General features: G+C 37.5%; 1 protein-coding gene across 1 annotated transcript in view; it reads left to right on the top strand.

Moving 5' to 3' along the window:
* Positions 1-27,454, top strand: part of PARPBP (PARP1 binding protein) — a 56,371-nt gene that overhangs the window by 22,473 nt on the left and 6,444 nt on the right. The window contains exons 5-9 of the mRNA XM_090272610.1: positions 1,946-2,116; positions 3,151-3,305; positions 13,520-13,703; positions 16,281-16,459; positions 20,510-20,591. Of these exons, the coding sequence (XP_090128736.1) occupies positions 1,946-2,116; positions 3,151-3,305; positions 13,520-13,703; positions 16,281-16,459; positions 20,510-20,591 (771 nt within the window). The remainder of the gene's footprint in view (positions 1-1,945; positions 2,117-3,150; positions 3,306-13,519; positions 13,704-16,280; positions 16,460-20,509; positions 20,592-27,454) is intronic.

Raw genomic sequence — 27,454 nt, 5'->3', positions numbered from 1 at the left:
ATTTGCTAGCCTTAAAGAGCAAGTGGTAGATGCAGGAATTTAAGACCTGGTTTTATACCCAGTAATGATCCAGGTATATACATACTGGTAAATCCTCATTATTTGGGGGCAGTGAACCTAAATGTAGTTTTATGGAATTAAATATAGAAAAAGTTAAAAAAGTTTCTGAGTACAGTGTAGATATCATGGTTTCTCTGTCTTGGTTTCTGGCAAATTGTGTTACTCTTCCCAATGTCAAAGAGATAAAGAAGATATGTTTTAGACATACTATTGCACTGTGAAGTTAAATGGAAATTTTTGTTTTATAGATTCACATGAAGTAGTATGATTTACCATGAAAGATAAAAGGACATTTGAAATATAAGCAGAAAACTATGTTATATCTTAGTTTATAAAAGTTTAAGACAGATCTTAAAGATGATTTTAATTTAATTGTAATATAGAGTACTTTTCTTTTTAAGACAATGTAATAAAAATATATTAGCACTTATTTGATCCCATGTAAGTTTTTATCCATAGCTTCAATTTTGAAATATCTAAAAGGGCCAAATACATGTATTAATTTTTCTTTCATTCATCATTGAACAAAAACTGAGAAACTATTAACAAAATGGATTGATTTCCTAATACAATGCCAATCATTTTATCATGCCCTAAGGATACATCATTTGCTCTCATGGAACTCATATAGTAATAGAAATATTAAGAAAATAAAGTATCAGAAAGTATTAAGATCTATGCAGAGAATTATATAACTGACTTAGCTGCAGAGTTATAACAGGGTGAGAAGGAGTATGTGAATGGCTGTCTTCTTTATATTAGGAAATTAGGGAGCCTCTCTGCAAAGGTAATAAGTGTTAGTACCTTTAATATTTAAGAAGAAAATTTTATAGAGTTAACATTTAGACTTCTTCTTTTAATCAATTTTGCTTAAATTATATTTTAAGTCCATACTTAAGGTAACCTTATTCTGTCTAATGAGGTTTTTAAAATTGAACCTTTCTCCCATATTTCAATAACTGTTTTTCACATGAAATTTAAATAATTCAAATGGATGTTATCTTTAAAAGTACTTTTAAGATGTATATGAATTTGAGATGTCCTTAATAATTATCTAAGAGACTTAATTATTTGTAATTTTTTATTGCTGTTTTATTGTCTTTCTGTCCTGTTTTTTTGGTTTTTTTTTTAATACATGTTCCTTGACTAGACCCTTCCCCTTATTACCCCCATCTCTCCCTCCCCCCTCCCTTTCTGTCCTGTTTTATCATTTGACCATGAAGGACAAGTACAATATATATGAAAAGAAGTGATGCCCACATCAAGTACTTTCAAATATTATGTATCTTGTGCTTGAATGGTCTTCAGCTCTGTTCTGGCCAGTTATTATCAACGTCAGCTATTTGCTATTATTTGCTTAGCATGTGGTTGAATCTTTTCATTTTAATACTTACTTGGTTATTTGGTATTGTCAAATTCAGTATCTTCGTGATTCTCCAAAAGTTTAACCATACAACTGCAACCCTTATATCTAGCCCTGTAAGGGATATAGGACCAAATAGTGCCAGTTGACCCATGCCCTCGGCTTCAGGGAGCTTCATTATTGGCTATTATTTAATGGCAAATGTATGTGAGGGAAGGAGATCGGGCCTCATCAGAAATGCAGGCAGGCTTTAGACTGTATCTTTTATATCATTTTCTAAGAGCCATTTTCCAATAATTATGATAGTTGATATTTACTCATAGCTTTTCATTGTAGCGAGTTGGTTATATGAGCAAAGCTATGTTAATAGTCGGACCCAAACTTTCAGTTTATTTGGCAGTTCTTTTCCCAAAGATCTGAGTGAGATAATTGTCATTGAATGATCATAAATATTTTTACTACATATAAAAAAAATGGATTCATTCAGAACAACTTCAATAAAAATAATATTTTATTTTGTAGGTGAAGTTACAAGCAAAGAAAATCATCTACTCATATTTAAATCTGCTAGTGAATTCAAAGAATGACTTGGCTCTGGCTCATATTCTCAATATCCCTGATAGAGGACTTGGAAGAGAAGCCTTCACTGATTTGAAGCATGCTGCTCGAGAGAAACAGATGTCTATCTTTTTGGTATGGATATGTTACATTTTCAAGATTTTTAAAATAAAGACTTTTTGAACAATGGATCCAGGTACCTTAATGTAGAATTCTTGCAACTATGATAAATTAACTTTTAAATTATTACTATATGTCCTACCTCTGTATTTGAAAATCCACAGTATTTTTTATTTTTTGCTAAATCCTTTAAATTAGGCAAGGAGAATTTCTGCAAAGAGGATTTCCCTGCATGTATCCTGTACTGTGCTAGCCAAAGGCAAAAAAAACCCTGTTACATGCTTCTTAAATAAATGTTTCCAAGAACAAAATGTTTGGAAATAGTATATACCTTTACTGGATATACATAAATTTATATTTGTACATCAAAATCTTTGAAAAGTCCTGCTCTAAAAAAATATGCTTAAATTAACCTTGTTATTTAATATGTTGTTTCCTAAGTTATTTTACTGTGGAACTTTTTCTCCTATTATTGAAATTTCATAGATTTTGTCTTTTTAAGGATACACTCTGGAAAATACTGCTTTAGAATATTTCTTTGGCAGAGATACTTTTATGTATAATATAACCATCACATGTGTATTTTTATTGTTGTTAAGGCAAGGTCTTTCGAACTACACATGATTATCTAGTCTAAATCTTTATTTTACATGTAGAGAATCTACGGCTTGGGAGAGTTGAATTAATTGCCCAACCTTGAATAAATCAGCACAGTTGGCACTGAAAAGCCCTTTGTTCCATGCAACGATTCCAGTAGCTAGTAGCCAACCTAAATAAGAATACATTCATAAACCAATTCTTTATCGTCAATGATATACTCTTATGAACATACTATGCCCTTAATTTGTCCCCTAACCATTGCTGGCATGAATTCTGCATGGCACCTGTTTCTCTGATTATTTGCTTCTCAGTCAAAGTGTGTTTTGAGTCACAAAAACACTTCACTTGTATAACCAGAATTATATAAATATACCATGCTTCATAAAGTGAATTGTAGTTTTAACTTACTAAATCATTAAGCATAACTAAGTCATTTGTTTTAACCATAGGTGGCCACATCATTCATTAGAACAATAGAGCTTGGAGGGAAAGGATACGCACCATCACCATCTGATCCTTTAAGGACACATATAAAAGGATTGTCTAATTTTATTAATTTCATTGACAAATTAGATGAGATTCTTGGAGAAATATCAAATCCAAGGTAATGACTTTTCCTAAATTACAAATGTTTGTTATTACTCTATCTTTAAAACTTCACAGAATCAAAGGTAGGAATATAGGAGCTACTGAAATGACGAATCTTCAGACCAAATAGGAGGGAGAAGACTAATGAAATATAATCATTTGATCTCTTTCCCCTAAATTGCTGCTTCTCTGTGATTCACCAAAGTCAAAAGACATGTTCAAATTAAATTTGTTTAGAGAAACAGGTTTACCATTTGTCTTTATCTGGAAGAAATGGATTTTTTAGGACTGGAAATGATCTAATAGAGAATATCTTTGAGCTTTTAATTTAGCAGTAAACGAATCCCATATAGGTAGAAGAGGGTATAGGGGGGATAAATGGTAATGGAAAAAAATAAAGTAATAATTTTTTTTAAAGAATAAATAAAAAAATTAAGATATTATGAATTCTCTGTTCTATTTTCTGCTAGCTTTTTTTTTTCATTTTCTTATGCATAAATCTTTACTTCATCTGAAATTTGTGTTTATGTGGTAGTGGAAATAAGAGATTCTTTTTACAATTTTACAGATTCATTTATAGTAGAGGTATATTGGATGATGAGTAATTTTTAGATTAATTTCGGGGGGCGCAGGTGGATTGTATATAATAGCAATTGTGTTGTGGTACATCACTGTCAATTTAGAAATAGCTGGTATTCATTGAATACTTAATATGTGTCAGACATTGTACTAAGCTCTTTATGAGGATTCGTCGTCGTCGGCAGCCGTCCGTCTCGAGAGACGATGGTGTAGCTTCCCAAGAGTCCATCTGCACCGCCGAGAATGGCCGCGCAGTCCGACTCGGGAGTGACACGGCATCTGTCTCCTCCCCTGTTGAATCGACATCTTGCGATGACGCTGAAGCTACAGAGCCTGGGCAGGGTAATATGGAGGGTCTGCTGTTGCCCATGCAGCAGACCCCCCCTCTCTTCGCAGCTGAAGGATCCAAGGGAAAGACGGAGTCGATACAGCTTGGGTTCAGGTGCGCCGCAGGAGTTGCCGGTGTTGACTACAACGTCAAACCGCCTTAGGGACTCCGGCTCCGGATTTTCTGTCGGGGTTTACTCCCTTAGCCTTTCCCCTGAAGAGGTATGCCGCAAGGCAGCGGAGGTTTTTTGGAGTCAGAGTTTTCCTTCTCTGATGTGCCCTGACTGGAAGATCGAACCAGCGACACTTAGCTCGCAGGCCGACGCTCAATCCACTGAGCTAAACCAGCCAGGATTTATGAGGATTATCATTTGATTATTAAACCTTTTCATGAGAGATACTATATAGGTACTCAGTTTAGAGAGGAAGAAGCAGAAACATTGGGATTAAGTAGTTTACCTGTGTCACATGGTTACTAAGTACTGGTGCTAAGATCTGAATTCTGCCAGTTCTGACCTTGTAAGCATTCCCTTAGTCACTGTGTCTTATTCCATGAAATTTCTTTCCATTTCAAGATCCTAGGAAGAATTTATTTCAGGATTTTATTCTGAATTACATCCTTCTTCCTTTTTACATGGGTATCTGTTATAATGAAGTAAATATCAGTGACATCTAATGAACTCTGTGATAATATAATGGCTCATTATTTCTTCTGAGGTAGCACATAATTAATTTTTTAAGATATTTTATTTTTAGCAAAGGAATATATGTATATTTTGGTAAAGTCACATGATAACTACAGATGTAGTAGAAAAAGTTCTAATCTTTTTTTGTGTTTGTTTTATATTTGTCTCGTTTAAATAAAGTTTTAATGCAGCTATTTTTGATTTTTTCAGTTGTAGACGTTACCTATTAACTTCCTGCCGTGGGAGGTGAGAATTTGCAACCCACTCACCAGCCTCCCAATACTCCTTCCCACCAGACACAATTTCAAGTTAAATTATTAGTTTATATTATTACAACTCGAATCAATATTGTCTGTAGCTAAACTATGTGATATACCACGATTACACATTTTTTGTACAAATTTTTGTTTTTTCATCTACTTTTAATTTTGTTTTAATTATCTACTTTTTTCTTTACTTTCTATATACTTATCACTTCTTTATCAAGCTCGTCAATAAAACTATATCGTCGGCGGCGGCAGCCGTCCGTCTCGAGAGACGATGGTGTAGCTTCTTAAGAGTCTATCTGCACCGCCGAGAATGGTTGTGCAGTCCGACTCGGGAGTGACACGGTATCTGTCTCCTCCCGTGTTGAATCGACATCTTGTGATGACGCTGGAGTGTCCTCTCCAGTGAAGCTGAAGCTACAGAGCCTGGGCAGGGTGATATGGAGGGTCTGCTGTTGCCCATGCAGCAGACCCCCCCTCTCTTCGCAGCTGAAGGGTCCAAGGGAAAGACGGAGTCGATACAGCTTGGGTTCAGGTGCGCCGCAGGAGTTGCCGGTGTTGACTACAACGTCAAACCGCCTTAGGGACTCCGGCTCCGGATTTTCTGTCGGGGTTTACTCCCTTAGCCTTTCCCCTGAAGAGGTATGCCGCAAGGCAGCGGAGGTTTTTTGGAGTCAGAGTTTTCCTTCTCTGATGTGCCCTGACTGGAAGATCGAACCAGCGACACTTAGCTCGCAGGCCGACGCTCAATCCACTGAGCCAAACCAGCCAGGGAGACAAAACTATATAGTTTCTTCTTAATAATAGGGCATCTACCAGTTCTGATTTTTGCCCTTGAAGATATTCTTTCTGGAGAGTCCTCTATCATCTTCATTCAATCTACTTTGCTTGCTTGGCCTGTTTCAGAGTGGTAGCCATGAAGCTTCATCATCACCTTGTGAATTTTCTTTGCTTCTGCCTTGCTTTCTGACTTTAATTGGTAAACTATTTTGCTCAAATAGCTTTCCGAGAAAAAGTAAATGGGAGACAAATATATTTATTCTATAATTTTTTTAAAATTACAGTTTACATTTACTATTTTAGTTTCAGGTGTATAGCATATAATTTACAAAGTGATTCCCCCGATATTTTAAGTACCCACCTGACACCATACATAGTTATTACAATATCATTGACTTTATTCCCTTTACGTCCCATGACTATTTTGTCACCACCAATTTTTACTTCTTAGTCCCCTCATCTTTTTCACCCAGGCCCCCAACTCCCCCTTTCTCCAGCAACTATCGGTCTGTTTTCTCTATCTCTGAGTCTGTTTCAATTTTGTTTGTTTATGACAAATATCTTTATTCTGTTCTCACCTTTCTTTATCAGCGATCTTACCATGTTTCATTTATCTAAGATTATTATCTTTAATTTTTTAAAAAGGTTTTATTTATTTATTTTTAGGGAGAAGGGAAAGGAGGGAGAAAGAGAGGGAGAGAAACATCAATGTGTGGTTGCCTCTCGCACGCCCCCAGTGGGGACCTGGCCCGCAACCTAGGCATGTGCCCTGACTGGGAATCGAATTAGCAACCCTCTGGTTTGCAGGCCAGTGCTCAATCCACTGAACCACACCAGCCAGGGCTTTAATTTTTAATGTTATTTTTATTTGCTTACTGGATGACCTTTGTTTTTATCTAAGTTGAGAGCTTTTGTTTGTTTTGCCCTCTTTCAGGTTAGAGGAGTTCCTAGGATGTATGGTGATTCTGGACTGTCCTTTCATATTTAAGAATAAGGTCTTAGAAAGCTGTTTTAGTACCTCTGTCCAGTGGACTTCATCATAGCTTGGTAGTCAGTTGGCTCTTTTACTTGGGATTCTCCAAAAGTCAGTAACTATATGTCTTTTTGTGGGGCTCTCCCAAAAATTTCTACAGAGGAGGCATCCTTCAGTCTCTTTCTGAAAGTTGTAGGTGTGGCTGGTAATATTCTGGTCTTTGAGGTCAGTTGGTGTTGAGTCTCCCAGCTCAGCATGGAGACTTTTACTCAGTCTCTCTGTTTTCGGTTTCTGGGGTCTCTGGGTCTGGAGCCTCTCTGGCTTAGTTTCTGCAGAGCGCCCTGCTTTTCATGCTGAGGGGAGAGAAGTGCACTGGCCTGATTTGTCAGAAGAGGAGAGGAGATTTAGGAATCTTAACTATTATGTAGACTTTGAAGCAACTTTCTTGTTTGCAACCCCACCTTTACCATAGCCTTCAAGATTGCCTTCAGTTCCTGAGAATTTCTGAGCTTGCTTCTTATTCGTGTTTCTCTCAGCAGTTACTTAGTGTTTAGTGTTTTCGGGTCTGTGTAGTCAGTTACCACTTGTCCATCTGCTTCTCATTTTTCCATACTTCCATGATATGTCTCTGCCATCATTGACTGCTGTCTCCTCTCCTGTTCCCTTTTTCTTAAAGTATTTGAAAACTTTCTTGCCTTTTTGTCATTTTAGTGGGGTTTTGAGAGGGAGCAGGTATAAATGCATCTATTCAAGCCGATGTAATTTGTTATCATTCCAAAAGGAGGAATTTCTGTTTGGGGTAGGTTATCAAGAAGGTAAAAGTTAATTTGTAATGTACATTTGTGCAAAAAGCTAGAAGTGCTTTTTAGAGGCATCTAGGGTGTGAGGTAGACTAACGGTCTTCTTAGAAATTCTTAACTGCTTCAGTAACTTAGCAGCCAGTTATTTTTAATATCCTATCTGGTTATAATGAGTAATTACTTTATGCTCTAGGGAAGACACTGAAGAAGTGGGCACAATATGGGTAACCTGTTAGGACGTTGTTTCATTGTTTCTTCATTTTGTCTTATAGTTTCAGCTTCCTCTTTATTCGTACTTTAGCCAGTCTATAAAGACTTCAAGGAAAAACAACAAACCATCTTCTCAAACCATCATCTTTCTCAGTTCCTTCTCCTTCTTTCCATAGCTCAAATTCTTGAAAAGAATATTCTTTATTCCTCTTCCCGATCCCTAATTATTTATTATACACTTGTCACTAAGCTGTAAACTCTATGAGAGCTTTTCGGTTTTCTTCACTAATGTTCGCTAGCCCTAGCACGGTTTCTGGCACAGAGTAGACACGCAATACTGACAATGTCTGTACTTAGCTGTTTCACACCTTTCCACTCTATTGAAGTTAATTCTGCACAGATCATTTTAGATCTTCAAGTTGCAGTAGTCTTAGGTCCTCAAATCCGATCATTTCCTCTTTCCCCCATAACTTCTGAGATTCCATTCTTTTATTTTCCAACTACCTCTCTGACTTCATATATGCAAATTCTAAGCCTGTATTGCAGTGAAATTTAAACCTCTTACTGGAATTTCAAAATTGTATCTTTACCTATAGTTACCTCAAAGCAACTCAAACTTAACATACCCAGATTAAATCTTCATCTTTTTTTTTTTTTGAAAACCTGCTTCTCCTTCTGATGTGATGAAGTCTCTCTCCCTCTAGTCCGCCAAGCAGAAACCAGGAACATGTCTTAAACTCCTTTTTCTTCTTTCTCTATCCCTTCAGTCACCAAGATTCACCAATTCTTCTTAAACATTTTTTATATTCTTTTTCATCTCTATTCCTATAACTGTTATCTTATTTCCATTCTTTACAGTGCCTTGATCTTCATTCTTTCGTGCCTGGATTTTTTCACCTATTTCACTTATTGTTCATTCTGCCTCCAGTCTTGAGTTGCCCTAACCTGTCCTCCTCATGTGCTGCCAGTGATCTTTCTGAAACAGCAAATGTTACTTCCATGATTAACCCCCTTTAAAGATCCCATATAAGGTAAAGGATAAAACTCCAGATATCTCAGTATGGTATACGAACTCTATGCACTCTAACTCCTGTCTCTCAATGTTAAAACTTAGAGTTAAAGACATATTTAACTCTTGTAACTGAGGATGAGCTTGTACTACGTGTCTTATCATAGGATGATGGTGAAAGAGAATCACAATAACCTGAGTCCAAAGAAGGACTGAAAATAGAGTGACAGGGGAGAAGTCAGAGAATCCATTCTCACTTTTAGCTCTCCACTGTCCGATTTGCCCTTGGCCATCTTAGCTGTTGTTTGGCTGCATTTCTACCCTTTGCCAGTAGGGGCCACCATAAAATGCATACTATACTTTCACCTGGGGGAAAAAAAACGTCTCTGGTTACATAGTTCCCTGTTGTTCAAGTGTTTACAATTCTGTATTTCAAGTTCATTACACAACAACTCTTTAAGGGCACACCTGCATTGCGTATTTTGGGCTAAATATTATGAATTTATGGAATACTGAACCTGGTTAAAAGTATTCAGTCGAGAATTTTCATGTTACATTTTTCTCATTTAAAAATATTTCAGAAGCATTGATACTTTATGTAGCACCTTTAATTATATTTAGTTATTTGAGATAATACTTATTTTAGCAAGTAGTTATCAAGTTCATGAAGATGGTGAGGAAAAGCCAATTGTTCTATATAGTAAAGATACTTGGTATTTGCATTAAAGTATTACCAATAACTTGTCCTTATTATTGCTTACTGTTCCCTTCCAGTCACTGTGTTTTGATACAAGCTTGGGGACTTAATTGTGTTTTCCTCACTAGCCTCATTTTTCTCTTTCTGCTACAGGGTTCTAATGTCGTGGTCATTTAGTAGTCAGGAGCTGCAGTTTACCTTTCTCACCTAAATTCTTCTAGTAATGTTTATCCAGCACAGTCCTAATGCATCTCCTGGGAAGTCTTGCTGAACACCCCCTTCTCTCCCTCCCCACTCAAACTCTCTCTATACCTTCAGTGTCTCATTGTATATCATATGTTGATGATGACCTTTTAAAGACAAAGGTTTGTTCATTTTGTATTTCTAGTGCCTAGCACAAATGTCCTGGCGTCATTTGAATTACAACTTCAGAAGTTTCTAGGCTTCAGAATTAAATGTATGAATTAAGCCACTCTGTTGCTGAGCAGATATTTGAAGAGTTAATGGTTGGCTAGTATGTAGTGAATGCATAGCAACAGATGAGTCATAACACTGGTGCTTGGGGTATTTTGCCAGGGGTCAAAATATTGACCTTACAAGTGTCCTAAATATCGTACAAGTCTTATTTATTTTTTTCTAAATAAAATACAATCAGTGAATTATATTATTTTTAAAATTTGAGAAAAGGGAGGCAAAGGTGACTTTTTTTTTTGTTCCTATAATTGACTAACACACTCTTTCATATTTTATTATCCCTTTGAATCTTTTCCAAAATTTTTCCATTAGAGATGAATTCTGAGAAAAAGCACATAATGTTAATTGTGTTTTCATTTTGGCTACACTTTATCCAATTACTTTCTGTGCTTTTAATTGAAAATTTAAAAACTAGCTGAAAAGGAAAGTGCCTGTATACATGGAAGAATTCTTAGAGTCTACTGAGTAGGCATGTATGGCAGACTAGGTTGGCTGATGGACCCGTCCTTTGCAGTAATTAATAATGCTGGATAACATATTTTTAAATGCATTGATAAACAGGAAAATGCAATGAAAATACAGACAAAAATTGGGGGAAGGAAGAAAGCCAGAAAGGGAAGTCAAGGAGGGAAACCAGTTACTTTGAGACTATGTGCTGAGTTTGGTAATTTAGAGAGTGTTCTTATAGTGGCCAAAGCCTGAAGGGTATAGGATAAAGCCCCAGGATTGCCTGAGGGGAAGAGTCTATTGAGAAGAATAAGAGTTTTAACCTGGTAAAGGGTTTCTCTGAAAACCTCCTTAAATGGTAAAGTGCTTTAGCATTCTATTTAAGATTTAGAACAAGATGAGAGCTCTTGCTCTCGTCATTTCTTTTCAACATAGTATTAGATGTCCAACTCACTGTAGTAAGGCAAGAAAAAGAAATAGAATAGTTGAAAAGGAAGAAGTCCAACTCTAATTGATGATGCTATGGTTACATATGTAGGCAACTCCAAGAATCAAAAGAAAATGTTGAAATTAATAGCAGAGGATATCAGTGTTGCTGGGCACAAGGTCAGTAAACAAAAAGCAAATAGAAAATGTTAAAAAGTAGCATCAGAAGTATAAAGTACATAGAGTAAACCTAATAAAAGCCATACTTGCTCCCTTCCCCTTGGAAGGTTCACACAGTTTGAAAGTCAATCAGGGCTTTGTGTCCTGATCATGGTTCTACTAGAGATTTTTGTCCTCAGGAAAACCCCATTCATCCTGCTTGCTTACCACTCATGGCTTCCAACTTTCCACTCCAGCTCTTGTTTGTACCTTTCTGGGGGAGAGATTGGGTGGTACCTGGAGATTTCTCCTTATTCCTGCCAAGCTCAGAAATATGTTCCCCTAGAGTGCTTTTGTATTTGCAAATAATAATAATAATATTATGGATCATAGTAAGATGCATATATTTTGTCTTAAGTATTAAAAACTTATGTGTGATAGTGGTTAATTTACTCAGCAAACATATCGATCATTTCTGTGTGCCAAGTGTGAACTGGTAATAAGAAGATTAGTAAAATACGGTCCTTTCTCAAGGAGCTAATGTTTTTCCTGAAATGTTTCCCAAGTTTATCTAATCATAAGAATCACCTGTGGTACTTTTAAAACAATGCAACTATTTACTGTCTTTCTCTGGAGATTGTTATTCAGTAGGATGGATCTAGAGTTGATCTTTTAAACTAATGCTGGGTATGATTATGAAGATCAGGCAAATTTGGGAGACACTGTCTCATGCACTATTGTACAGCAAATCACTCCGCATTTTTTTTTTTTCCTAACTTTCCTTCTCTATTTGGACCAGCTATTTAAATGTGAACAATTCTATTTCCGATGATTGTTAGGGAACCTGGCTTGTTCCCTAAAACATATAATCTGGCAATGGGGTCAGTGAGGATGGAAACTTCAATTCATAATTTCCTTTCTGGCACTGTAAAATTCAGAGAGGTTCAATAGCACACCCAAGGTGGAAAGTGGAGAAGCTGCGATTTTTGCTCAGGCAGTCCGACTCCACACTCAGACCACATCCCTTCTCATTTGCGCAGTGCAGCCTTTCCAGTGGGGATGGAGACCTCCCGACCTCAAAAAAGCCCCCTTCTATCGTTGGGCACCTCTAATGGACCAAAATCCCTCCATGTGTCCGCACATTGGTTTTAGGACTGCTATCTAGAGCAGGAACTGCAACACAAATTCATTCAGGTTCAGGTTTAGTACAAAGAAACAATTGAATCTAGGATTTTAAAAACACGTATCTGTTTATCATAGTTGGTCCGGTCTCTGGTTTCCTTTGGATCAGTATTAACTAGCTTACTTTCCTCTTTCATATAGTAACACTTCTCATATTATAGTGCAGTATCACGTGTTTCAGGTCCGTCTCGATCCTCCCACTTTCTTCCTAGCCCAAAGCAGTGTGTATTCTCGGATAAGCTATTTAACCATTTTGAGACCCAATTTTCTCATCTGTGATTTAAGGGTAATAATACAGAATTGGCTTTAAGATTAAAGCGAAGTAGGACTTCAGGTATTCAATGAGAGGTAGCTTTTGTTACCTTAATTGTATCTAAGGGTACATATTTTAAGTATATTTGTGTATAAGCCCTGGCTGGTTTAGCTCAGTGGATTGAGTGTCGGCCTGCGAGCTAAGTGTCGCTGGTTCGATCTTCCAGTCAGGGTACATCAGAGAAGGAAAACTCTGACTCCAAAAAACCTCCGCTGCCTTGCGGCATACCTCTTCAGGGGAAAGGCTAAGGGAGTAAACCCCGACAGAAAATCCGGAGCCGGAGTCCCTAAGGCGGTTTGACATTGTAGTCAACACCGGCAACTCCTGCGGCGCACCTGAACCCAAGCTGTATCGACTCCATCTTTCCCTTGGACCCTTCAGCTGCGAAGAGAGGGGGGGTCTGCTGCATGGGCAACAGCAGACCCTCCATATTACCCTGCCCAGGCTCTGTAGCTTCAGCGTCATCGCAAGATGTCGATTCAACACGGGAGGAGACAGATACCATGTCACTCCCGAGTCGGACTGCACAGCCATTCTCGGCGGTGCAGATAGACTCTTAAGAAGCTACACCATCGTCTCTCGAGACGGACGGCTGCCGACGACGGGATTTGTGTATATAACTGCATCTGAATTTGTTTTCATATATAACTGAATTATTTCCCTTTAGCTTTCAAATCAAGGAAGAACTAACTTATGCTGTTGAAATGACTTGCTTTTAGAAGAACTTTTCAATTTTGCTTCTGATGGTTCTCATATGTTTCTTAAATGTGTTACTATTCGATTTTCAATACCAAAGCCATATTCTTTGAAAAGTGCTTAACTCTGAGAAGTATATATTCAAGCTCATGAGCATATTGTCATTTCTAATACTATTATAAAGGCAATCTTATTTCTATTTTCAGCATTGCAGGGGGTCGGATACTTTCAGTGATAAAGATGCAGCTGATTAAAGGCCAGAATAGCAGGGATCCTTTTTATAAAGCAGTAGAGGAGGTTGCTCAGGATTTGGATTTGAGGATTAAAAATATTATCAGTTCTCAACAAGGAGACGTAGCTGTTAGCACCACTGACAGCAGTCCTGCACGGGTAATGAGCTCTTTATTTTTTTATTATCCTTTTATATAAAACACTTGCTCTTCTATTTGTTGTAGAAATGGTTTGCTATTGCTCTTTAAGTCAGAAGAATGTGTTTCCTGTGTTACATTATTGAAAATTCAAGTTTCTCAATAGGATTATGTAGGATTATGTTCAACTTGGGTAAATCATAACATCTTTGGACCAAGTTGTCTGTTTTTGTTAAAAGCAGGGCATTGAATAGTCTTCAATATCCCTTGAATCATTAGAAATTTATAATTTTTGATGGATACTAAGGTGTTTTATCATTTTTAAGTAGTTATTCTTATGAAACATTTTCCCATTTACTCAGATATAAAATAAGAACATAGTTCCTCTGGTTTGACCTCAGTACTGGGCACGCTATATATCAGCAACAGGAATGGTTTCTATTCAGTATTTTATTTTTCTTTTATAGAATTTTTTCATCTTCGTGATTTCTTACTTTCTGCCTCCATTGTCAGCCTACTGTGAGCATAAGGAATTTCTCCTATACTTAGAAATCTTTTAACTATGTATTCCCAGAACATCCACCTCTTTTATTTTTACATAGATTTTTGAACATTATGCGGTATCATGACTATACTATTACAGGAAAAGTTGACTAGCATGCTTTTAGCTCTAAAACACAATTTTGGAGTATGTGTTAAAATCCATTTGTTGCAGCTTAATTATTCAAGTAACAAAAGCTCTTTTTCATTAGGTGGGATTGTGACAGCCAGTGTATGAAGAAAGACTTTTGCTTAACTTTTATTACTTATTTATTCATATCCTTTGGGGACTATTTTTAGATATTTTCCAAGAACAGTGAATGTTTTTAGATTAATTTGATGGGGGAGATTCTGGGTTATTCCCCATATATCCCATGTGTTTTAACACTTTCTGTGACTAGGTTGGCTCAAATGGCAACCAGGTTATTACTGTCATTATAAATAAGGAATTTTTATAGCTCAGAGAATGAAGAGCATCAATCTCTTCTATTTCCAGCGACGAGAGATAAAAATGCAAGCAGCCTAGTTCTTAATTGTGTATTTTTAACCAAGTCAGAAATCTGAAAAATACAATTCAATAATTCTCAGTAAAGTTAGTATTAAACAATATGGACTTATCTGGTGCTAATGAAGAATATATATGTTAAGCATTGGATTATGATAGTTAATTGGTTAAAATTCCAGTGTGGGTGTACGTTATAGTTCACTTGTGGCCTGAGTCTCAGCCATCAAATAGAGAAAGGAGGCCAAGGCCATGTTGGTGAAAGCTGAGGAAGGTCCCAGATAAGGCGACTTTGATATCTAGGCACTATGTCCAGCAGCCCTGTTGGTTAGGCACTAACCTGTCTTACCAGTGATTTAACTGAAGCACATTGAGGTTAAGCAATTTTCCCAGACTTATACAGCGCAGTAAGTTGGTATCAAAATTAGGCAGAAGTGCCTTCAGAGTTTGTGCTTACATGTATCTATAGATAATGTTCTTATCATACTTTTGCTTATTCTTCTACCTAGCCACTAAGTTTTTTCAGTCCTCCTCTTCTAATCTGCTTTTTCCTTATCTCTGCTGCTACTGTCTTCTTCAGTTCTAATCTGGACTATTACAGTCTCTTAATTTGTCATTCTGTCTTCAGACTTAATAACATTCTTACCATGGATTATATTTTATACATTGCCATCACTTTTCTAAAATCTAAATAGTATTGTTTTATTTCCTTGCTGAAGAAAACCAAGAGATTTTTAACTCTGTAACAGACTGACTTACAACCTCTTTGGTACACAAAGTTTTCCCAGGCTCACTTCACATAACTGCCTCTCTGTTACCCTGTTCTTCGGCCACATCATGCTACCTGATCCCTGAAAGTGCCTTGCTCTCTCCTACTCCCATGTGTCTCCTCCTCCATGCAGGCATCCCAATTCCCGGGTAAATTGATCACTACCTTTTGTCTGCTCCCACTATGCCATGTATACATTATGTTAGAAATAGCACTGAGCAGTGTACCATGCAGTTATTGCTTACTTATTTTATCAAGGAGACCGTGGGTTCCTTGTGGCAGTGGTTTTACTTTGGTAGTCTTAGCCTCTGACACAGTGGTTGGGACTTAGTATGTAGTCATCAGTGATTACCAAGTGAATGAATGGCAGCTAGCTTTTCATTTTCGCATTTGACTAGATCTGTGGGGTTGGTATTTAGATCTTCAGAATCCTGTCTCTCTTTGGTGTAAGAGAGAAGAGATACTCAGAGAGGGTAAGCCATGAGGCTGAGGTCACATGGCTAGGCAATAGCTACATTTTCAGACTTTAAGCCTAATGTTATTTTGACCAGACCCTAATGTCTTTCTCTTTTATGATACTATTGTTCATATTCTTTTGTGCTTCTGGAAGATGATAAGATTGATTTTCGTGTGGCTTGAGGGAGAAATATTCACATGCCTTCTCACGGCTGGTCTTTTATTAACCAGCACAGGAGAAGGAGAACAGTGGCACATGAAATGGAAATGAGTGACCGATCGACCCAGCTGGGGTGATTGTAACGTTTACTTACAATTATTTTTTGTTCTAGCCAAAATCGTATGCCATAAACCATGGCACCGCATACTGTGGCAGAGATACTGTGAAAATTTTGCTCGTTCTTTTGGATGAAGAAGCAGCCAGTGCTCCTACCACAAACAAAGCAGAGCTTTTATATGGCGATGAAAACACTATTCGTCATAATGGAACTTCACTTCTCACACTTTTTAGGTAAGTAATGCGGGAGTTGTATGTATGTGAGTGTTAACTTTAACTAGTCTATGAAGGGAATTTGTGAGAAGGCACTTCACTGATTATAAAACAAATACGTGCTATGGTAAGAAACTTGGAGACTGTAGAAAAGAATGAAGAGATAAAACAAAGGTTAGTTAAAAGGAGATTGACCACCTCCGTGTGAAGGGGTTATACATAAAAAGGTATTTTGTGAGAGTATGACAGGTGTTTTTTTTTTTTCAATTTTGGTTTTGTTTTTTTGTTCTCGTTTTTGTTTTTTCCTTTGGAAGTATTTACTGTGTTTCTTCTGCTATGTGTGTCAAGGACTTCGCTAATTACTTTCACTTATATTATTTCAGCCCTCATAGCAACCTCTTTTAACACTATCCTCACTTTGTTTGTTTGTTTATTTATTTATCCTTACCCAAGGACATTTTTTTCTCATTGCTTTTGGAGAGAGAGGAAGGAAGTTAGGAAGGGAGAGAAAGAAACATCGATGTGAGACAGAAACATTGATTGGCTGCCTAGCGTACGTGCCTCAGGCCAGGGATTGAACCCACAACCTAGGCATGTGCCCCAACTGGGAACTGAACTTTGCAACCCTTTGGTTACAGGATAGTGCTCCAACCAGCTGAGCCGCACCAGCCAGGGTGATAGTATCCTCACTTTATAATTAAAGAATTAGTGACTTCAGAGAGATATTAAGTAATTTGCCCAAGAGAGCTAAGTTGGCAAGCGGCAAAGGTGTCTTTCTCTAAAGCCTGAGGTCTCTACTCCAAGGACTGTGCTGTTCTGCCTGAGGAAAGGAGAGAGCAGAACACCAGGCTTCCCCTGGAATTGACATTTACTGGTTCTTCCTCATATTATGGAGAAAAACACTAAATTAGCATTGGTATTCCATGCAGGACATTGATACTGTCCAGTTTTAACAATAAGTAGGTCAAACTTGAGAAGCTTGATGGTATTTTTAATTAAGGAGCATTCATTTATAGAAACATTAAAAATTTTAGCACACACATTTAAATTGTATTTGGTACATTGTGGAGAACTTTTACAAAGTCATCCTACTGTTTGATCTTTTTTATTTCCTGCTTGAGCTACTTTTTAGAAATCTAATTTTAGTCTAAAATTGTTCATGCACATCCATGCATGATTGCTTCACACAGCCTCCTGTGCCTCGCTGTCTTTTCTGTTTAAAGAGAAATGTTAATGATCTGTAATTCAGTTTTATCCTATAATTCCTTTAGATCTTGTCCTCTTCCCCAGCTTCCCATGTTTATTCTTTTATATCTGGGCATAATATAGTTCTTTCACATTTTACCTTAAAAATGCCCAAATATTTTCCTAACAGTGGACATTTACTTTATCAACGATTTACTTATTAGAATTTCTGTGTGAGAATCCCAGAAATGAATATAAAGAAAATAAATCTTTGTTTTTTTTCTCCTGTTATCTTCTGTTCAGCAAAGTTTGCTTTTTAGGTAGAAATATGGATAATTTAAATATTCTCTCATTTAATTATACCATTTCCTTAGAGAAAGTTATTTCTTTTTAATAGAATATTTTAAAGCAGAATTAATCCCCACATTCATTTTAGAAAAGTATTTTTCTGTATTCGGTCACATGGCCAAACACATTTTAATTGTTTACAGTTTCCTTGGCCCTTCCAACTGTTGTTGTGCAGACAGGTACTGTCCATGGTAAGGTACATTTTCATTGAAATGATAAAATGAAGGACAATGTGGTATATGAATATAAGTCAATGTAAGGTTATAAACTAGTCTTTCTTAGAATAGACTGTCCTTTATTCTTCTATAATGGTCTTTTGAGATGAAGGGCTTATGACTCTGGCTCTGGAACCAACAAAGGAATTTATTGAGGAATCTAGGTTTGTGTGGCTCCAAAACTTCAGTGTCTTCTTCTCCTTTGTGCCTTCTCTAACCATTCTGTTTAGAAACTATGTTTTTCTCTTTTGAATTCCTCTGCTATGGCACTTGTCTTTTTTATTTTGAACTTTAGTTAAATGAATGTCTTATTTATCTTACATCGACTTCATGATCCTTGAATTCAGGTCCAATGAAGGAGTAAACTTTCTTTTCTTCCCATTACGTTATGCAGTGCCTTACATATGGTAGGAGCGCAACTATCTAGTGACTGGATTAATTAAGCAAATTATTAATATTGAGAACTGTCAGAATAGGGATACTGATATTTTTTTTTTCAGATTTAATGTGTTTTATTGATTAAAATATTACATTTGTGCCAATTTCCCTTCCCTCTGCTCCCCTCCACCCGGTTGTCCCCCTCCCTCCAGTTGTCCCCCACTTTTAGATTATGTCCATTAGTTGTGCATACAGTTCCTCCCAACCTCTCTCCGTCTATTCCATTCCCTCCTACCTTGATCCCCAATTCCTATATCATCTCCCTCCCTTTCCCCATTTCCCCTCCCTGTTGACCTCCCCCCAATATGCTTCCCGTACCCACAGTTCCTCTTCCACTCTCGTTGCCTATTTAGTTTGCCTTTGTTTCATCTCCCTAGCTTCTGTTTTTTTTTAAACCAGTCCCTTTAACATCTCATATAACAGTGGTTTGGATCTAATGAACTCTTTCGGTTTTATTTTGTCCTGGAAACACTTTCTCTGTCCTTCTATTCTGAATGACAATTTCGCTGGGTAGAGTATTCGTGGTTGTAGGTTTTGGATTTTCATTACTTTGAATATTTCTTGCCAGTCCCTTGCCTGTAGGGTCTCCCTTGAGAAGTCAGCTGATAGTCTAATTGGGACCCCTTTGTACATAATTCTTTTCTTCTCTCTTGCTGCTTTTAAGATTCTCTCTTTATCTTTAACTTTTGACATTTTGATTATAATGTGTTTTGGAGTGGTTCTCCCTGGGTCCAGTCTCTTGGGAACTCTCCTTGCTTCCTGGACCTGCAAGTCTATTCCCTTCCCCAAGTCTGGGAAGTTCTCCTTTATTATATTTTCACTCAATTTTTCAAGTTCTAGTTCATCTTCCTCATTCTCTGGCAAACCAATGATTCTTATGTTGGGCCTTTTATAGCTGTCCCAGAGGTTTCTGATCCTTTCATTGTTGCTTCCCATTTCCTCTCGCTGCATTGGTTGACTGCTTGTTCCTTCTCCATATTCCAGTTTGTTGAAATGAACTCTGGATTTTATTTCCTTTCCTTCTGTCTCGTATGCGGTTTTGTTCCTTTCGTTATGAAAGTTTTTCGCTTCTTTCATATCTTTTTCCTGCTCTTTGTGAATTCTGTAAGCCACCTGATAACAATGGCCCAGGACTGAGCCTCTGACAGGTTTCTTATCTGTTCATCTGTCAGGTTCTCTATCTGCTGTCTGGTGAGTTGTGTCACCAGGATTTCTATAGTTGTCTGCCTCATTTTGACAGATGCGTTTTGTTTTCTTGGGCTGGCTGTCGGGGGCAGTGCCTGTGTACGCGTCACAAATCAGAGACCGGCCGGCGCCTGCCTGTCCGCGACCTATTTTGCAGCCCTGTGGTGCTTTCTTTGGGGGCGGAGGTCCAAGATGGATTCACACAGTTATTCAGCTAGGAGACCGGGATCCGTCCTCCCGCCCCCCTGGGCCTCACTGTTCAAGGCGATGCGGCGGCCGCTCTCCCCAGCGCCGGGGTCGCGCACCGCCAGGGGCTTGACGGATCCGGGATTCCTCGCCGCCCCCGTTGTCCAGGTGCGACCGCAAACAGCACTGCCCTCTTTAACTCTTACCTGCCCAAATGGCACCGCTGGTTTATAACTTCATATGTTGGACTTCCGTGTAGTTTTATTTTCTGGAATTTCTAGTTATCCTTTGTTTTGAAGTGGTTGTATTCCTCTCTAGTTGTAGAGGGAGACCTAGCGTGTCCGTCTAAGCCTCCATCTTGGCCGGAAGTCCCCGGGATACTGATATTTTTATATAATATTATACACAACTAGATTCAGTTGTCTTTTATTCTATAATCGCTTTTTGGTAGGGGAGGCACAGTAGACTTAAAAGGCTACTTTGGTTTATAAGTTTTTGCTTTATTTGGACATAGATCTCCCATACAAGTGAATAATTCATCGGTGAAACCACTAAGAGAACGCATCCATAAGTCAATGGAAGAGAAAAAAATAAAGGTACAATTTAATGTGTTGTCCTAAAAATGAAAGAAATTGTTTTATTTTTAGAAGAACTATATAAAACAGCTGGATATGCTAGATATATATTGTGCATGGAACAATAGGAATTAAATGGAAAATGAGTTATGACAGTTGACATACAGAAGTTTTTCTTTTATACAATCTTGGTTAATATGTCCTTGGCTTATTCATTCCACTGGGTCTAAAAGGGAAAGGAATTAAGCACCTGCTGTAAGTGTTTAAGAAATATCTGTTCTGTGAATGAAGGAGAAAATAAAGGAACATGTTTCCTCATTTACATTTCTATATCTTAAATTGAATCTTGAGAGAATGCATAATTTTAGTTTTGTTCCTGTCTCAAGACATAATGGCAGAATATAATTAATTGTAGAGTGAGATAAGGAGAACGTTTGACATCGCTCCTTGACTAGAGCTGCTCTTTATATTTTCTTTGGGTTTAAACCAAAGCCTGTTCTCATTTGAAACATTTGTACCTATACGTAGTCAATAATGTGGTTTAATTTTTTTTTTTCATTCATTTATTCAACATCCATTTTTTGAGTATCTACTATGTGCCAGATACTCTTCTGTGGTGGGAATGCATCCATTTGTTTAACAAAATGTTCATGTAAAACTTACAGTTATCCTTAAATCATCTAATAATTATTTATCTTGAACAAATCTGAGAACTCTAATTTGTATGTGCTTTATATTCCCATTTGGAAATTTAGTTCCAATTAGCAAAGCTTTTAGTTATCATCTATTTCATCCACATAGTCCAAACCCATTTAGTTTATTTATATGTATTAATAAGTCTTATGTTTCTATTGATTATTAGTAGCTGCTAATAACTAAACTGTGGTATACATTGAGTTTTATACAATTTTTCTGAGAATAAAATGTCAACTCTTTGTTATTAACCATTAGTATTTGTAGTTAAGGCATGAGATTTTTTTTAAAACATATATTCTTTGGACTTAATTAGAGACAGAAATGTAACATGTAAATTCTTTAGTTTTTTTTCCTGCTATGGATACTGATAGGCTTTAATATTTTCATTTAAAGATTATAAAGATATTTTGTTAGAACTAAGTAAATCAAAATTAAAATATCTATCTGAAGAATGAGGAGGGTTTTTCTTTTAGAAATTTGTAAGAGTCAACTAATCACTATAAAATGTGTAGTATAGACAAATTTAATATACAGAGAAATTTATAAAGTTTTGGAAAATAGAAGAGAGATTGTTTAATCTAGTCTTATTTACAGATGAGGAGACCTAATTTCTGGGAAATCACATTATCCAAGACGTTATAACTATCAGGAAATATTTTATGCCAGTGTGCAAAGCCATGATTAACTACTAATGAGGTTATAATTATATTGCTTCTGTTACTTAACAGTGGAGCTGGCTTAGTCTACATAGCTCTGATTCCAAATGGCAATAGAGAAATGAAGGAATTGGTGTTTATGATTTTATATTTTATTGTACAGTATTCTTTATAAAAGCAAAGTGTGAAAATAATTGATTTAGCCAGCTATATAGCTGAACCATAGCCAGGTAGAGTACTTGTTGGAATAATAAAAAAATGTTGCTAATATTTACTACTAAGTAACTATGGAAAAGTAGTTTAACAGCTAATTACCCTATTATCCTGTTACTTTTGCTCTTTTGGCATACAATTTTTTTTTTTTTAACACATGGAAAGAGTATATGATCTTCACTTGAAATACTGTCTTTGAAAGAGCACTGCAAAGATAGAAAATATTAGGGAACTTAGAACGATGATGTGTAGTTGATATTCGATTATGAAATATCCATATCATTCTTATATGGGGCAAATTAACTTTTTTTAGATTTTTGTTTCCTCATTCATAAATAGAAATGGATACTTCTTTGAACACAAAATCCTATGATACCATTATGGAAAGTATTTATTAACATACTCATTTTAAGTCCTCAAGTTTTATGTCCTACTGTAGTTTATTAGGAAACTTGTCAATTATGTCAAGTAAATTTTCCTGCAAAGGAAATCAGAAGGTTCTTCCAGAACCTTCATGGTTTTGATAGAAATCTTTAGAGAATGTTTTCTCCCCATTTTAACCCCAATTTCCAAGCAATTTATACAAGTACCCTTATACCTTTTTATTAAAAGACTTTTCAGGGAGATACTCCTCCACTTGGCCCTGGCTGGTTTAGCTCAGTGGATTGAGCGTCGGCCTGCGAGCTAAGTGTCGCTGGTTCGATCTTCCAGTCAGGGCACATCAGAGAAGGAAAACTCTGACTCCAAAAAACCTCCGCTGCCTTGCGGCATACCTCTTCAGGGGAAAGGCTAAGGGAGTAAACCCCGACAGAAAATCCGGAGCCGGAGTCCCTAAGGCGGTTTGACGTTGTAGTCAACACCGGCAACTCCTGCGGCGCACCTGAAGCCAAGCCGTATTGACTCCGTCTTTCCCTTGGACCCTTCCGCTGCGAAGAGAGGGGGGGTCTGCTGCATGGGCAACAGCAGACCCTCCATATCACCCTGCCCAGGCTCTGTAGCTTCAGCTTCACTGGAGAGGACACTCCAGCGTCATCGCAAGATGTCGATTCAACACGGGAGGAGACAGATACCGTGTCACTCCCGAGTCGGACTGCACAACCATTCTCGGCGGTGCAGATAGACTCTTAGGAAGCTACACCATCGTCTCTTGAGACGGACGGCTGCCGACGACGACGACGACGCCGACTCCTCCACATATCGCTGTAAATAAATTTGCTCCATTCCTTCCAGCTGGGTGTAGCAGTATTTTACACATCAGGCACATTAAAAGGTCATATATACAGATCTTTTCCTTATTCCCCTATGTATGGTAAAATAATCATGAGTGTTGACTGACTTAATAACTTACGTGAGCTGATCAAGAAAATATTGGATCTTTAAACCTTGGCCTAATTAGAAGAGTGAAAATTCGGACTTAGGTAGTGTAAAAAAAAAATGAGTACTGTAGCTGGTACTTTCAAGCTGCCAGGCAAGCCAGCGCTCATGGTGTTAGGAAATTCTGAATTAGATATCCAAGTTTAACCTTTGGGGTATTAGAAAACTCTACGTATGTCCAAATTAAAATGGTAGACTTAGTTCAACTCATAGAATTTCCCTCCCCTTAAAATGATACTTAAAATGAGTACAGAATAGTAAAACCTAGCAAAAAATATTCACCAAGAACAAACAACAAAGAGTAATGTAATTAGATATAATAAACTTCAAAAACTATGACCAAGGAAAGAAACTGAAGATTTCAGAGTGAAGAGGCACAGCATGACTTAGTGACTTAATCTAGCTTCAGTATCCAAATATTGTACTGGTGAGTTGACAAAATTCTGAGAATTATCACTAATATACCCAAATCTGAGTAGCCAACTAAGTGGGTGTGTTCTTGTTTTGTTTTGTTTTCCTTTTTTGTCAGAGAAATAGTAGAAGTGGTCATTGGAGAGTAATATGGATAAAATGTGGAAAATGAACCCTGGGACTTACACACTGAATTGGGGAGAATTTCCAAATGATCCCCTTTCATTTGAATGAAAAACAGTCCCTGAGTAGGGAGAGCAGACCTTCTTAGAGTACATATACTGTGTAATAAACTTTTAGAAGAGAGTGCAGGACCCATACATTTTTTTCAAACTGTGTATCCTCTCAGCTGAACCCTTCTTCTGCCTCTACCATTCCTCAGGCTACAGAAAAATGAGGGACAGCAAACTATGCAGCCTTCAGTATGTAACTGAAGAGAAAATAAAATGCTCTCAAATAAGGAACAGAATGAAGAAATCATTCATAGACTTGGAGGCTTCTGTTTCTAACCAAGATATAGGAGGTCATAGCAGAATACCATTTCTGCTTCAATAATAAAATAAAAGGCAGAAAAATGGGAAAATATATTTTAAAGACATAGGAAAGCTACGTAATCGAAGCAGTTTAAATAAACTAAAAATCTGGGGAGAGTGAAGTTCTTCTGAGGTGAACTGGCCATTATTAGCTGTTTCCCCCCTGGGATGATTTGTCAGTTTTGGGTGTGACCTGAGGATTGGTGTTGGCCCACGTAAAGGAACTCTAGAGGAAAAGAGGAAGCAACGAAGATCTTGTGTGTCTTGAGGGCTTGGTAGCAATTTGGAAACTTCAGGAGCCCTAAATGCACACTTATTTTTACCTAGAACACATCTGCCGAATTTTGGGAGCTGAGAGTAAGACTAAGGAGCCTCAATCCAGTTTTTAACATCAGCTGTGGTCTTGAGGTGGCTGGAAGAGTGGGACCTGCCTGAAACACGTGGCTGTCTCCTCAAAATATTTACCACATTTAGACATGAAGTGAGATGGAAGGCCACACAGCACATGTAAAAAACCTCGGAAGAACAGACTGAATCCTCCCGACTTTGAGGTCAGAGGTCGCAGAGATACACAAGGCTCTCAACTGCAAGCCTGGGAAGGACATTCCGAAGGAAGAAAGAAGAAGAGCTCTAACCCAGCTTAGCCTTGACTGCACTGAAGTTGTCAGTCCTTCACTGTGTCCGCCTAGCAGATACAAGGGAAACCCTTCTTGATAGAGGACTCTTCATCTGGAGCCTGTACAGTTACTTTATAAACAATACCCAGCTGAAATAAAACATACTGGACATGAAAAGAGATGGAAGATTTATCCTTTAGTTAGGAGAAAAAACTAGCAAATGATCCAGATATTAGAATTAACAGACAAGGAATTAAAATTTATTCAACATGTAAAAGATGGACAAAATGGTTGAAAAACTGGGGAATTCTAACAGAGAATTAAAGTCTATAAAACAGAACCAAATAGTCATTTCAGAACTGTAAAAAACATCTAAAATTAGGAACTCATTAGATGAGTTTAATAGTACATTGGATGTCGCATTAGGTGGCATAAGTGGACTTAAAAACAGTTAATTAGAAAAACCTTCAAACTAAAGCAAAGAGAGAATGCGGAATAAAAAAGCAAAAGAGAAGAGCAGGACACAGAGAAAAAGTCTAACAAATTTGCCTCTTTGGAACTCCAGAACAAGATGAGAAAATGGAAACAATATTTGAATATATAGTTATAATTTTTCCCAAAGCTTAATTGGCTTCACATCAGGTAGTAGTTAGAAAACAAGGGCAACACATGTAAGATTTCCTTTACTCATATGAAGTTGCATATGGGTTCTAATATGATGGACCCAACAAGCAGAAGTGTACCAGGGTCTCTTGAGAGTCCACTTGTAGCACATGAAAGTGCCACGGGACATAGGTTATAAAGCTTTGTTCTAGAGCAGCGCTTTTCCACGGAACTTTCTGTGGAAATGGTCTGTGTTTGTGCTAATACTGTAGGTTGTAGCCACATTTGTCTCCTGAGCACTTGAAACGAGGCTACTGCAACCGAGGAACTGGGTTTTTAATTTTATTTAAATTAAATACATGTTGCTAGCATATTAAAACAATTGCAGTTCTTGTATATTAGAGATACCTGAGGATGCAATAACTAGAAACCCATAGTAAGTAAAGGAAATGGTGCTTTGACCATGGGAAATTAGAATAAATAGGGTTTAAACAGGCAGAGAGAATGAAAGGGAACATTTCAGGCTGAGTACACAACCTGATGAAAGCATTAGATTGCCTTACAGGTATAAAGGGAGAGTGTATTGTGTTGTTGTACAAAATCAGTGAATAAATAATGTGGGGCAGGGTTAAGGAAAGTGTGGTTCTTATGGTTTTAAGGAAGCTATTTTTTTGTAGGGCTCACTGTAAGGATATGTGCATGAGAACCAGAGAAAGGCGCAGTATTTGCAGGACTTGAAAGGAATGGTTGATATAATGGAGCTTAAGGACCTCAGCTGCACGGTTCTGTGCTTAAATGTGATTTAGCTTTTCTCTGCATGTTACTTGTCTCTTGTTTCCATACCAAATGGTTTCATTACTTTATGGAACACAGTAGAGTTTACTCAGTACATGTTTTTCTATCTCAGAGCTTTTGTCTTTAGGGTGATTTGGCTGTTTACCAATTGACGTCTCTCATTTCTCTATCATGTGGTTTCTTTGCTCTGTTTTAAAGAGTAGAATCTATTCTGCACATCTTTTTGTACCTCCAAGCTTTTGCTTACTCATGTTTCTGTTTCCTCTTACTTTCCATTTGCATATACCTGTTAGAGTTGGTTATAATTTTATTGAATTCATTTAACAAACATGTATTAAATGCTTCCTGGATACCAGGCTCTGTCCTAAACACTAGAGAAACATCAGTGAACAAAACAAAAAAAGCCAATGTGGACAAGTCTTCCCCAGATATTGGTGGACCTGGAGTACAAGAATCTAAATGGAAGCCCCTGATCTATCCCTACACCCCTTCAACCTTGACTCTGTTCCATATTCTTAAGGACACTCCACCAAGAGGTATACAAACCCTAGTCCCCATCATCCTTGCCATAAACAGTCAGCCCTTGAGCCTAGGGGAAGACGCCAGTGCGTAGGGCAGTTTGAGCAGGGAATTCTAGGGTCCCAGATACTTGCAACAGGACCTAAAAGGGGAGTCATGGTCTTCTGGTGGGCACATCTGAGGCTCTGTGGTCTCCTTTCCCTGTTGGGAAGAGAGGGCCACAGGAGGGCCAAGCTAAGGGTTTTGTTCATGGACCTTTACATTTTAGTTGGGAGAGGCAGATAATAAACAAAACAAGCAAATGAAATTATATGGTATGTTAGGAGGTTATCAGTGTTATGGAGTGATATAAAGCTAGGGAGGAGAGTAAGGAGAGTGTGTTCCTTTCTGTGTGATTTGCTCTTAAATAGGATGATCAGTACAGGGCTCTTTGAGAAGGTGACATTAAGCGAAAACATGAAGGGAAT

The sequence above is a fragment of the Furipterus horrens genome, unplaced genomic scaffold (genome assembly GCF_987537825.1).
Source record: "Furipterus horrens unplaced genomic scaffold, mFurHor1.1.pri manual_scaffold_4, whole genome shotgun sequence".
In the NCBI taxonomy this organism is placed as follows: domain Eukaryota; kingdom Metazoa; phylum Chordata; class Mammalia; order Chiroptera; family Furipteridae; genus Furipterus; species Furipterus horrens.
The sequence above is the reverse complement of the archived record's forward strand: the minus strand, read 5'-3'. Positions and strand labels throughout refer to the sequence as shown.